The following is a 14,446-nucleotide window of genomic DNA, read 5'->3' on the forward strand; positions in this document are numbered from 1 at the left end:
AGATGGTATCGCATTGTTGTTTTGATTTGCATCTCTCGGATAATTAGTGACTTTGAGCATGTTTTCATGTGTCTCTTGGCCTTCCTTCTGTCTTCTTTCGAAAAGATTCTATTTAGGTCCGTTGCCCATTTTTTTATTGGATCCTTTATCTTCCTTTTATTAAGTTGTATAAGCTGCCTGTAGATGTTGGAAATTAAACCTTTATCAGTGATACCATTTGCAAATATGTTCTCCCATACAGTGGGGTTTCTTGTTGTTTTGTTGATGGTTTCTTTTGCTGTGCAAAAGCTTTTTATTTTGATGTAGTCCCATTTGTTTATTTTCTGTTTGGCTTCCATTGCCCTAGGGGCAGTATCACTGAAAAAGTTCTTTTGGCATATGTCTGAGATTTTGCTGCCTGTGGATTCCTCTAGTATTTTTATGGTTTCCCGTCTTATATTTAAGTCCTGTACCCATTTTGAGTTTATTTTTGTGTATGGTGTAAGTTGGTGATCTAGTTTCATTTTTTTGCATGTATCTGTCCAATTTTCCCAACACCATTTATTAAAGAGACTGTCTTGACTCCATTGTATGCTCATGCCTCCTTTGTCAAATATTAAATGCGCATATTGGTTTGGGTCGATATCTGGATTCTCTATTCTGTTCCATTGATCTATATGTCTGTTCTTGTGCCAGTACCAGGCTGTTTTGAGGACAGTGGCTTTGTAGTACAGCTTGAAATCTGGTATTGAGATCCCTCCTACTTTATTCTTCTTTCTCAGGATTGCTGTGGCTATTCGGGGTCTTTTTTTATTCCAGATGAATTTTTGGAGAGTTCTTTCTAGGTCTGTGAAATACGCCGTTGGTATTTTAATGGGGAGTGCATTGAATCTATAGATTGCTTTGGGTAGTATGGACATTTTAATGATGTTGATTCTACCAATCCATGAACATGGTATGTTCTTCCATCTGTTTACATCTTCCTCTATCTCTTTTTTCAGGGTCCTGTAGTTTTCCGCATATAGGTCTTTTACCTCCTTGGTTAGGTTTATTCCTAAGTATCTTAATTTTTTTGGTGCAATGGAAAATGGGATTGCTTTTTTAGTCTCTCTTTCTGTAAGTTCATTGTTGGTGTATAGAAATGCCATAGATTTCTTGGCATTAATTTTGTATCCTGCTACATTGCCGAATTCATTTATTAAGTCTGTTAGTTTTTTTATGGAGTCTTTCGGGTTTTTTATGTACAATATCATGTCATCTGCAAATAAGGACAGCTTTACTTCTTCTTTTCCAATTTGGATGCCTTTTATTTCTTCTTCTTGTCTAATTGCAGTGGCTAATACTTCCAGTACTATGTCAAACAGGAGTGGTGAGAGTGGGCATCCCTGTCTTGTTCCTGTTCTTAGGGGAAATGGTTTTAGTTTTTGCCCATTGAGTATGATGTTAGCTGTGGGTTTATCATATATAGCTTTTATTATGTTGAGGTATGATCCTTCTATTCCCACCTTGTTGAGAGTTTTTATCAAGAAAGGGTGTTGGATTTTGTCAAATGCTTTTTCTGCATCAATTGATATGACTATGTGATTTTTATCTCTCAATTTGTTTATGTGATGTATCACATTTATTGATTTGCGGATATTGAACCATCCTTGCATTCCTGGGATAAATCCTACTTGGTCATGGTGTATGATCTTTCTGATGTACTGCTGGATCCTATTTGCTAGAATTTTATTGAGGATTTTGGCATCTACATTCATGAGGGATATTGGCCTGTAATTCTCCTTCATTGTGTTGTCTTTATCTGGTTTTGGTATTAGGGTGATGCTGGCTTCATAGAAGGAGCTTGGAAGTGTTCCTTCCTCTTGAATTTTTTGGAATAGTCTGAGGAGGATAGGTTTTAGTTCTTCCTTGAATGTTTGGTAGAACTCTCCTGTGAAGCCGTCTGGCCCCGGGCTTTTGTTTGCCGGAAGCTCTTTGATGACTGCTTCAATTTCTTCCATAGTTACTGGCATGTTGAGCTGTTTAGATTCTTCCTGATTGAGTTTTGGAAGGTTATATTTTTCTAGGAATATGTCCATTTCCTCCAGGTTGTCCAGTTTGTTGGAATAGAGTTGTTCGTAGTATTTTTTAACAATCCTTTGTATTTCAGCGGGATCTGTTGTTATTTCACCTCTTTCATTTCTGATCTTGTTTATTTGGGTCCTCTCTCTTTGCTTCTTGGTGAGCCTGGCTAGAGGTTCATCAATCTTGTTTATCCTTTCAAAGAACCAGCTCTTGGTCTTGTTGATCTTTTGAATTGTTTCTTTGGTCTCTATGTCGTTTATCTGTGCTCTGATCTTTATTATTTCCTTCCTTCTGCTTACACTGGGCTTTTCTTGTTGCTCTTTTTCTAACTCTTTGAGTTGTTGGGTTAGGTAATTTATTACCCCTGTTTCTTGTTTTTTGCAGTAGGCTTGTAGAGCTATGAACTTCCCTCTCAAGACTGCTTTCGCTGTGTCCCATAGATTTTGGATTGTAGTGTTTTCATTGTCATTTGTTGTCATGATGTTTTTTATTTCTTCTTTGATCTCTCTGGTAACCCAGTCATGGTTTAATAGCATGCTGTTTAGTCTCCATGTGTTTGATTTCTTTGGGTTGTTTTTATTGTAGTTGATTTCCAGTTTTATGCCACTGTGGTCTGAGAAGATGCTTGATATGATTTCTATCTTCTTGAATTTGAAGAGACTTTGCCTGTGACCCAACATATGGTCTATCTTTGAAAATGACCCATGTGCACTTGAGAAGAATGTATATTCTGTGGCTTTGGGGTGAAATGTTCTGAAGATGTCAATTAATTCCATCTGGTCTAGTGAGTCATTTAGGATTGATGTTTCTTTGCTGATGTTTTGTTTAGAGGATTTGTCCAATGGTGATAGTGGGGTATTAAAGTCTCCTACTATGATTGTATTGCTGTCAATCTCTCCCTTGATATCCTCCAGGAGTTTTTTTATGTATTTGGGTGCTCCTGTATTGGGTGCATATATGTTTACCAGAGTTATTTCTTCTTGTTGGATTGCTCCCTTTAGTATTATGAAATGGCCTTCCTTATCTCTTGTTATGTCCTTCAGTTTGAGATCTAATTTGTCAGAAATAAGTATTGCTACCCCAGCTTTTTTTTCAGTTCCATTTGCCTGGAAAACCTTTTTCCATCCCTTCACCCTCAGTCTGTGTGCGTCTTTTTTTCTGAGGTGGGTTTCTTGTAGACAGCAGATATATGGGTCGTGTTTTCTTATCCAATCCGTTACCCTATGTCTTTTGATTGGGGCATTTAATCCATTTACATTTAAAGTTATTATTGATAGGTACTTATTTGTCGCCATTCCTATTCTTTACCCCTGTGTTACTTCTTCACTTCCTATTTCTTTTTTTTTACAGCAGACCCTTTAGCATTTCTTGCATTGCTGGTTTGGTGGTAATAAATTCCCTTAGTCCTTTTTTGTCTGTGAAGCTCCTGATTTCACCTTCAATTTTGATTGACAGCCTTGCTGGGTACAGTATTCTTGGATTCAGCCCCTTCCTTTGCATGACTTTGTATATTTCATTCCATTCCCTTCTGGCTTGATGAGTTTCTGTTGAGAAATCAGTTGCTAGTCTGATGGGGGTTCCTTTGTATGTAACTTTCTGTCTCTCTCTTGCTGCTTTTAAGATTCTTACTTTGTCGTTGTTGTTTGCCAATTTAATTATAATGTGCCTTGGCGTCGGTCTTTTGGGGTTCATTTTGCTTGGGACTCTGTGAGCTTCTTGGATTTGTGTGTGTTTTTTCTTCCCTATATCTGGGAAATTTTCTGTCATTATTTCTTCAAAGAGTTTTTCTATTCCTTGCTCAGCTTCCTTTCCTTCTGGAACCCCTATTATGCGGATGTTGTTTTGTTTCGTGTTGTCCCAAAGTTCCCTTAGACTCTCCTCTTGCCTTTTAATTTTTTTTTCTAGAAGTTGCTTTTCTTGGGTATTTTTTTCCATCTTGTCTTCTAGCTCACTGATGCGGTCCTCTGCTTCTTCTAGTCTACTCTTGATGCTTTCTATTGAGTTCTTTACGGCAGCGATGTCATTTTTCATTTCTTCTTGGTTCTTCTTCATTTCCTCTTGGTTCTTGCTCATATTGTCGAATTTGTCTTCCATTCTTTTCAGCCACCTTATGACCATTTCTCTGAATTCTTTTTCTGGAAGGTTGCTTGCCTCCATTTCGTTTACTTCCTTTTCTGGTGATGCCTGCTTTTCTTTCATATGCGGGCTGCCTCTTTGTCTCCCCATGGTCTCTCTTCTCTGGGTGTCTGGTTATGTAGTTCTTTCTCTCCTGGGTTGATTTAAAGGCACAAAATACAGCACTACCAGGTACAACTCACAAGGCACTGAACAGGAATGTATTCACGATATTAATAACCTCCAATAAAGGTGACCACCAGAAAAAGGCAAATTAGGTGATAGGAGAGAAAGAAGAAGAGGAAAAAAGAAAGAAAGAAAGAAAAAAAGAAAAAAGGAGTGTGAAAATGAAATTGGGAAAAGGGAAAGTAAAGAGAAGAAAAAAAAGAAAAAAAAAGTAAGAGAGACAAGAAAGTGACTAAGAGAGATAGGGGAACAGACTATATATATTGGGGATAAAACTCCAATAGAACAATCACTAATCCCATCAAATGCCAGCAACAAGTGCCTGGGGATTAGTACAAACTACAACACCAACTAATATGGAGTGAGGCAAGGGAAAGCTGAAGCACAAAACAAACAAAAAAAATAAACAAAAGAAGAATAAGCAAAACAATCTCACAAAAAAGCATAAAAATTGGATATAATCTACATTCAAGCAAACAACAACAAAAGGACAGAGAGAAGGACAAGTTTATGGATAGCTCAGACAGCGAAGGGAGAGGTGTATGTGGACTTGGAGCAGGGGATTGGAGATTAGATATGTAAGTAGGGTGAGATTTTAACAAGGGGTAAACAGAAAGAATAGGGAGAATCTAAAGCAGTAAAAGGGTAAGATAAACAGGACACTGAAAAGGGGGAGGTTAGGAGGGGAGTGATGGCCTAAAGGTAGAGTTGAGATAGAGTAAAACGATGCTAAAGGAAAGATAGAAATAGAATGTAGAACCCTAATCCCAAAATAAAATGAAGAGAAAATAAAATGACACTTAAAAAAAAAAAAAAAAGATAAAATAGCAGTAGTAATAATACGGATTGAAAATAAAAATGTAATAATTAAAAAGGTAAAATCAAGTGATGAAAAAAGAGAAAAAAAAGTTTCTTGATTAAAAGATGCAAAAAATGAAAATAAAAAAGAATAAAAAAATAAAAGGTAAAAATAAAATGTGAAGTAGTGAAGGTCATTCACTTCCTCTGTTTTTCTGTTTGGCACGCCTGTTTCTCAGTCCAGACAGTATTGCAGTTCCCTGCGATCCACTGCTCTTCGGTGTTGTAAGCCAGTCCTGATTTTAAGCAGGCGGTGTGTCTTAATTTCTCGTATTCCTTTATTTTTGATTACACAAGAGTCAATTTGTGATTCAGCCCCTGGGTGGCAGTGTTTCTGGATTAACTTCCGGGTCTATCTATGGCCTCTCTAGGCAGTGTTAGAGCCTTCTTTCCCGCACTCGCCACTGGCCTGTGGGCGTGGTCTGCCTCAGCGCTGACTCTCTGATGGTCACGCCCAGCTCCGATCCCCAGGTTCCAGAAAAACAACCTTCCCCTGCAGTCTCCCAGGGTGTCCCCAACTGGGTGATCCTATGTATTGGGCTTAGTAATCAGAGGCCAGAATTTCAAGAGGAAAAAGCTCAGTTGTGCGTACTCCGGGACTCCGCGTAAGCCCAGGCACCCAGGGATCGCAGGGGCTGCGCGTAAGTCTGGACTGCCTGAAATTCTTAGGGTGTCCCTGCACTTCAGATCAAAATGGGTTGCTTTTTAGAGTGCCCTTCTCTTAGCAGCTCTGAGGACCCCTTTCCACAATCACAGATCACGCCAGCCCCTACAGCCACGGATTTTTCTAGGCACAGACTTCCCTGGTCCTCCAGCTCCCGCAAAACGCGCGTTCCTCTCTCCCGCCGGGACCAGAGACCTCACCTTATCCCAGGCGAAATCTGACCTTTCCGTGGTGGAGTGTAGAGCTCCTCTGAACCCGTGTGCTTGCGCCAGTTGGGGAGCGTTGTTCTGGGGCTCGCAGCTGTTCCTGGGGTGCCGCCGTTGTGGATTCTCAGGCTTCAGATAAGCTCCACTTTCCGGATCAAGATGGCGCAGACTCCGCGTCCAAGCCCGCAGCTCCGGGAGGGGACCCAGCCGCAGTTGGTGCTGCCAGGTCAGGGGAACCCCGTTCAGCAGTCCCCCACCTCCTTCTGGAATTCAGCTGTCTCCCAACCGGCCAACAAACACTCCTTGTGCGACCCTCAGCTGTTCTTTCTTTCTGCTCCGGGACAAGGCTCGGAACACGTCTGTCTATTCCGCCGCCATTATTCCCTTCCTTTCCAGGCATTGTTTTTTACACTAGCCTTCTATCAACCTTATTTGCAACCCTCTTCTCCCTATTGTGCCCTTTAATGATAGATATCTGGTGTTTTTCTCCTTTTACCTAGGACTCGCTCTTTATTCCGGCCCTTTCCTGGTTTTACTGGCCAGAATAAAGGGTGAGTCCTAGGTAAATAAAAAGGAAGTGTCCTTTCCCTTCTGGTTCTGGTCTGTCTCTCTTAGGTTATCGCTAACTGATTTGGTAAACGAATGTTGAGGCATGGACTATACCTAATGTACTAACTCTTCTTGGCAACACTTATTTTTAACTGTGACTTCTGGAAAACTATCTTAAGCCAAAGAAGTGGATAGTTGCAATTTTATCCACTGCAGAAGATCAATAGATGTTCTATTTTTGAGAAGATGACCCTCTTGGACTCTGAAGTTAAGAATTTTTCATGGATGCTCATTTATTCACAGGCTTCCTTTGCCCTGTACAGTGTCTGCACATTTGTTGTTTTCACCTGATTCTCACTATTCACATGTTTGACGATGGTTGTAGGACTTCCCTCTCCATGACAGCTGGGCTAAGGTGTGCAAGGAAGGGAACACAAGACTCTTCAGATGTGGAAGGAACCTGATAATTCACTGTGTGTCCAACGTTGGTTTTTGTTTTGAATCGTTTTAGAATCAACTTGTTAAGTTTATGTTTCAATTTCAGACATTATTAAGAGTTTTCCCCAGTTAAAATTGAGGAATGACATGGCATTCCTAGTAAGAAATATGCTGTGTTTAATCTAAACAAATTTTTGTAATTTATTTGAAAATACACTTTTCTTTCTATGCTAATCCTTTTGCTTCAGATAAAATATCCAGGAGCGGACATGGATATCACTTTATCTGCTCCATCATTTTGTCGTCAAATTAGTCCAGAGGAATTTGAATACCAAAGAGCATACGGCTCTCAGGAACCTCTGGCAGCTTTATTGGAGGAGGTTATAACAGATGCCAAGCTCTCCAGAAAAGAGAAGAAGAAAAAATTGAAGCAGGTAAAAGGGATATTCTTTTCTCTCTCTCTCTCTTTATTGATTAAGGTATTACATATGTGTCTTTATCCCCCATTGCCCCACCACCACCACTCATGCCCTCACCCCCCTGTGTCCATTGGTTAGGCTTATATGCATGCATACAAGTCCTTTGGTTGATCTCTCTCCCTTACCCCCACCCTTCCCTGCCTTCCCTCTGAGGTTTGACGGTCTGATCGATGCTTCTCTGCCTCTGGATCTGTTTTTGTTCATCAGTTTATGTTGTTCATTATATTCCACAAATGAGTGATATCATGTGATACCTATCTTTCTCTGACTGTCTTATTTCGCTTAGCATAATGTTCTCCAGTTCCATCCATGCTGTTGCAAATGGTAACAATTCCTTCTTTTTTTTACCTCAGCGTAGTATTCCATTGTGTAGATGTATCAGTTTTCTAATCCACTCATCTGCTGCTGGGTACTTAGGCTGTTTACAAATCTTAGCTATGGTAAATTGTGCTGCTATGAACATAGGGGTGCATATATCCTTTCTGATTGGTGTTTCTGTTTTCTTGGGATATATTCCTAGAAGTGGTATTACTGGGTCAAATGGCAGTTCCATTTTTAAATTTTTGAGGAAACGCCATACTGTTTTCCACAATGACTGCACCAGTCTGCATTCCCACCAGCAATGAAGGAGGGTTCCTTTTTCTCCGCATCCTCTCCAGCACTTGTCATTTGTTGATTTGTTGATGATAGCCATTCTGACAGGTGTGAGATGGTACCACATTGTCGTTTTGATTTGCATCTCTCGGATGATTAGTGACTTTGAGCATGTTTTCATGTGTCTCTTGGCTTTCTGAATGTCCTCTTTGGAAAAGTGTCTATTTAGGTCCTTTCCCATTTTTTGATTGGATTGTTTATCTTCCTTTTGTTAAGTTGTACGAGGTCCCTATAAATGTTGGAGATTAAACCCTTATCAGAGATAACATTGGCAGATATGTTCTTCCATGCAGGGGGCTTTCTTGTTGTTTTGTTGATGGTTTCTTTTGCTGTGCAGAAGCTTTTTATTTTGATGTAGTCCCATTTATTTATTTTCTCTTTAGTTTCCATTGCCCTAGGACAGGGGTGGGCAAACTTTTTGAGTCAAGGGCCACAATGGGTTCTTAAACTGGACCGGAGGGCCGGAACAAAAGCATGGATGAAGTGTTTGTGTGAACTAATATAAATTCAAAGTAAACATCATTACATAAAAGGGTACGGTCTTTTTTTTTATTTCAATAGTTTTATTCATTTCAAACATTTTTAACAAGAAGAATGTAAACACTAATTATTATAATTTGAAACTTCAAAAAATGGAGGAATCATAGCACAATAACATACCTTATATTGAAGATGGCAAAGGCAAAATAAAATTGCCTAACAAAGGAAAGGTACAAAAGCCTTTCAAATTAAACTTAAATATAATAAAATAATTTAAAACTAAAACAAATAGAAAAGAACAAAATGTGTAAATAGTAAATTAAACATTTTCTTTAGTGCAACTTTCAAATTATGCCCGGGACGTAGATGTAGATGGCAATGTAGACTGGGTTGAAAGGTTTTTGGTCTTTAAAACATCAACTTCAGTGGGAACAGTGTTGTTGGTCTCCTTTTTAGCTAATGCTCTGATACTGTGCTCTCCAGGGGCGTGTCTCCCTACATCACCACGATAACGTGTCTACACATTCCCAGGGTGATGTCGGGGGATGCGTCCTCGGGCATTACAAGGAGCCTCTGGAAGATTGAGAGGTTGTTCCTTCTACTGAATGGGCGGATATAAATCTGCCCACTCAGAAGAAGGAGCTGCGGCTGTGTTTCCCGACGTTGCCATGTTAACACTGCTGCTGGTGAAGGAGCGGAGGGGAGAGCAAGAGAACCCTCCGCTCTTTCGGCTCCGCGGGCGGATAGAACAGCCAAACGGGCCGGATCCGGCCTGCGGGCCGTAGTTTGCCCACGGCTGCCCTAGGAGCTGTATTGGTGAAGAAACTGCTTCGGCATATGTCTGAGATTTCTCTGCCTGTGGATTCCTCTAGTATTTTTATGGTTTCTCGTCTTATGTTTAAGTCCTTTATCCATTTTGAGTTTATTTTTGTGTATGGTGTAAGTTGGTCGTCTTGTTTCATTTTTCTTGCATATATCTGTCCAATTTTCCCAACACCATTTATTGAAGAGACTGTCTTGACTCCACTGTATGTTCTTGCCTCCTTTGTGAAATACTAATTGAGCATAGTGGGTTGGGTCGATTTCTGGGTTCTCTATTCTATTCCATTGGTCTATATGTCTGTTCTTGTGCCAGTACCAGGCTGTTTTGAGAACAGTGGCTTTGTAATACAGCTTGATATCTGGTATTGAGATCCCTCCTACTTTGTTCTTCTTTCTCGGGATTGCTGCAGCTATTCAGGGTCTTCTTTTTATTAAATATGAATTTTTGGAGAGTTCATTCTAGGTCTGTAAAATATGCCTTTGTTTTTTAATGGGGAGTTCATTGAATCTATAGATTTTTTGGGTAGTATGGACATTTTAATGATGTTGATTCTACCAATCCATGAACAAGGTATGCTCTTCCATCTGTTTATGTCTTCCTCCATATCTTTTTTCAGTCTCCTGTAGTTTTCTGAGTAAAAAGGGATATTCTTTATTAGTAATTTATTCTCCCTATAGTCCTTATGGTTTTTTAATTCTCTATTTTAATAGTTTCATGCAAATCTCGTCTTCTGGGATAGCAGTTTTGAAAGTATATTGTTTAGTTCATGTATTCCAGAAGTCTCAGTGATTATACATGTAGGTTGTGGTCAATTTCCCACACCTGTATTCTACAAAGTACATCTTTTACCATTTATTCTCTAATATTTGTCTTATTTTGATATGTGGCATATGATATGAGTTAGTAGAGAAATTACTTTAAATTTAGAGAAGCTATTAAATGAGGACAGATTTCTTTGAAATTAGACTGAATTTACAAACATAAAATGACTAGAAATTGAAAGCCTTTGGTTTTAGATAGCCAGTGTCAAATTGGTTTCTTGCCTCAGGCATCACTAAGTTTCCTATTAAACAACATGGCTTAGGGTATCAGACAATAGTTTTTCAACTCAAAATATGTTTACTATGACCATTCTTAAAATATTGATCCAAGGTTAAATGAATGGTTTTTATTTTTAAAGACCGAATCCTGTATAGCTTGATTCCTGATCACACCATACATATAGGATTATACACAGAGCACTGGAGTTCTGGATTCCCAATCGTATTTTTCCTCAGTCATTTTGGAGAAGAGTGGTGAGGAGAAGAGGAAAAACTTATAGCCTCTCTTTAAGCTTTTCATAATATAATATATACTACACTAGAGGCCCGGTGCACGAAATTCATGCACGGGGTGGGGAGGTTGTCCCTGAGCCCAGCCTGCACCTTCTCCAATCTGGGACCCCTCCAGGGATGTCCGACTGCCTGTTTAAATGGGCAGTCGGACATCCCTCTCACAATCCAGGACTGCTGGCTCCCAACTGCTCGCCTGCCTGCCTTCCTGATTGCCCCTAACCGCTTCTGCCTGCTAGCCTGATCACCCCCTAACCACTCCCCTGCCAGCCTGATTGATGCCTAACTGCTCCCCTGCCAGCCTGTTTTCCCCCAACTTCCCTCCTCTGCTGGCCTGGTCACCCCTAACTGCCCTCCCCTGCAGGCTTGATTGCCCACAACTGCTCTCCCTTGCAGACCTGGCCCCTCCCAACTGCCCTCCCTTGCTGGCCATCTTGTGGCGGCCATCTTGTGTCCACATTGGGGCAGGATCTTTGACCACATGGGGGCAGCCATCTTGTGTGTTGGATATTACTCTTTTATTAGATAGGATAGAGGCCTGGTGCATGGGTGGGGCCAGCTGGTTTGCCCTGAAGGGTGTCCTGGATCAGGGTGGGGGTTCCCTTGGGACATGGGGCGGCCTGGGCGAGGGGCCTGTGGTGGTTTGCAGGTCGGCCACGCCCCCCGGCGACCCAAGTGGAGGGCCTGGTATCTGGGGTTTATCTTCTACAATTGAAACTTTGTAGCCTGGAGCGGAGCCAAGCCTTCTGCTCACTCTGTGGCGGCAGCCATTTCTATTGGGATTTATGTATCTTCTATAATTGAAACTTTGTAGCCTTAAGCAGAGGCCTGGGCCGGCCAGGGTGTGTGGAAAGTTTGGCTTCCTCCATCACCAGGGGCAACCCTAGCCTCCTGCTCTTTCCAGCTCCATGGCTGCTGCCATTTCTGTTTGGATTTATGTATCTTCTATCATTGAAACTTTGTAGCCTTGAGTGGAGGCCTAGGCCGGCAAGGGCAGGCGGAAAGCTTGGCTTCCTCCATTGCCAGGGAAACTCAAGCCTCCCTCCTGCTCTCTGTGGCCGTAGCCATCTTGGTTGGGTTTATTTGCATATTAGCTCCTGATTGGCTGGTGGGCGTGGCTTGTGTGTAGCGGAGTGAGGTTAATTTGCGTATTACTCTTTTATTAGATAGGATTGTTTTCAATTTGGGCAGAAGCAGGTGGGCTGAGAAACGGTGAAAGTAGTTTGACCAAAATTTTAATTATTTAGAACATGTTATTTTCAAGTCAGAGTCAATTATGATTATTTTTAAAGTAAGGTTTATTTACAGTTGGCATTGGGGGAAATATAAGACGTGACTTAAATGAGAAGTTTATTTGAAAGTTGGGTCAAATTAAAGATGAATTAGATATATAGAAAGTGGAATCAAATGATTCAACATAAAAAATGGATTTGTGTTCAAGTAAAATTGACTGTGATCTGTTTTCCTCTGTTCTTTTTTTTTTCTGTATGGAAAACAGCATTAAAACAAAACAAGAACAGGAAAATATGGGGTCAGAAACTCTTATTATAAAATTAGATTGCTCAATTTTATTGACTCTTACCTGTTTTCTGGTTTCATTGTAGATCTCACTCTCTCTCTCTTTTTTTTTTTTTTTTTTTAGTTTCAAAAATCCTACCCTGAAGTCTACCAAGAACGATTTCCCACACCAGAAAGTGAAGCACTTTTGTTTCCCGAAAAACCAAAACCAAAACCACAGATGCTGATGTGGGCACTAAAAAACCCTTTCCAACCATTTCAAAGAACTAGAAGTTTTCGGATGTAATACTTTCACAGCCAGTGGCGATCTCTGACGTTGTTTTGAGTAAATGGGTGGTTAAAGAGGATGGTGGTGGAAGAAAGAGGAGCAGAAAATACAGACTAGTGAAATATAAATATGGTCTGACTTCAAAACATGTTGAGTTGCCCAGCCGGCATAGCTCAATGGTTGAGCGTCAAACTATGAACCATGAGGTCATGGTTCAATTCCCGGTCAGGGGATATGCCTGGGTTGCCAGCTTGATCCCCAGTGTGGGGGCATGTAGGAGGCAGCCGATCAATAATTCTCTCTCATCATTAATGTTTCTATCTCTGTCTGAAATTAATAAAAAGATATTAAAAAGACACACACAAAAAACCATGTTGAGCCATTATCAGTATTTTTCTAAAACTCATTGCTAGATTTAAAGTATACAAATCAGTTAAACATTATGAAATATGTAGTAATGTTAACATGTTTGTAATTATTCAAAAATTCAAGGCTATTTTTATTTGTTGTTTTTCATGGTGTTTATGAAGTAATTACATCCTATTACTGATGTCTTTGTTATAACCAAGTCTTAGAAATAGTGTATATACTTGAATAAGAAGACACTGGGTACCGTTACTGTGATGCTGTTGACTTAATAGCCAATTATGATAGCTCCTGTGTAAATTCTGATTTTCACTGTTTCACAAAGAGTTTTAAATGTCCTGTGTTATGATATCTGTATCTTTTATTGAAGGTTTGTTGGCTGTTATGACAGATTTTACTAAAGCTGGTTCTTTTATAACATATACTAGTGGCCCGGTGCATGAAATTTGTACACATTAAAAGGGAATTAATTAGAGGAAATATTTTAATATTGCTATTTGCCCTTTCTCCATAATAGAAGTGTCAGAGATGAAAGAAAATGAGTAAAATGTATATGAAAATCTCCCTCCTGTCAGAGTCTGGGGCGCGCCACGGGACCCAGAGTCAAGTCCCCACCCACCTGCACAGCTCGAAATCACGCAAGACCCAGATCCAGCTGGCCCCACCCCTGTCAAGCCCCACAGGGCGGGGAGGGGAAGGCGCAGCCTCAGGTCCCCCGTCAAGCCCTGCCGGACAGGGGGCACAGCTCAGGTCCCCCATCAAGCCCCACTGGGAGTCGGGCACAGCCTCAGGTCCCCCAGTGTGAGGGTGTGATGACCATTTGCATATTAGCTCTTTATTATATAGGATATTAGTTGGTGCTAATTAGAAGTGGAGTAGATTTTCATCTGACTGCAGTGGTATAATTTCAGTCATGGCTAGAGATGGAAAACTGAACAGGATAAAAGCTTTCATTCCCTTTAGACATGTGATTCTAAGTCAAATCTTTGTTGTTTCATGAAAAACAAAAATGGGTTAAGTAAAATGAAACTACCTTCTTTATAAATATGTTTCCCCCAGCTTCCTCATTCTTTTGAAAGTAAATAGAATATAAATAAATACTGTTTGGTTTTTTAAAAATACTGTACATGGTGTTTTATGGGGGGTTTTTTTTTGGTATTTATTTAAGTATCCTCAAATGCTTAACATCATTGCCTTGGCCGCTGTTTTCATATTAGTCATTTATTTCTATGATAGAATAAGAAGTGAGATTTGGGCTTTTGTACTAGCCTTTAGGAGGGTGCTTTGTCCTTATTATTATTATTATTATTATTATTATTATTATTATTTTGCTTACTTTATGCTTTTGCAAATAGTGGTACACTTGGATTATGAACTATCTGGAAGGCTTCTGAGAACAACTACCCCAAAAGTTCAAGTAACACTCATTAATGGGCATGCTTTGCTCTTTGTTCTGATTTCCCCCTGC

The 14,446-nt window shown here is 40.2% G+C and overlaps 1 protein-coding gene across 1 annotated transcript in view; it reads left to right on the top strand.

Annotated features, from left to right (window-relative positions):
* DEPDC1B (DEP domain containing 1B) overlaps positions 1-14,092 on the top strand; it is an 84,249-nt gene extending 70,157 nt beyond the window's left edge. Inside the window, exons 10-11 of the mRNA XM_080680486.1 lie at positions 7,308-7,493; positions 12,469-14,092. Coding sequence (XP_080536612.1) covers positions 7,308-7,493; positions 12,469-12,630 — 348 coding nt within the window. The 3' untranslated portion in view covers positions 12,631-14,092. The remainder of the gene's footprint in view (positions 1-7,307; positions 7,494-12,468) is intronic.
* The last annotated feature ends 354 nt before the right edge of the window (positions 14,093-14,446 follow it).

This window comes from Plecotus auritus (assembly GCF_963455305.1).
Source record: "Plecotus auritus genome assembly, chromosome: 7".
Taxonomy (NCBI): Eukaryota; Metazoa; Chordata; class Mammalia; order Chiroptera; family Vespertilionidae; genus Plecotus; species Plecotus auritus.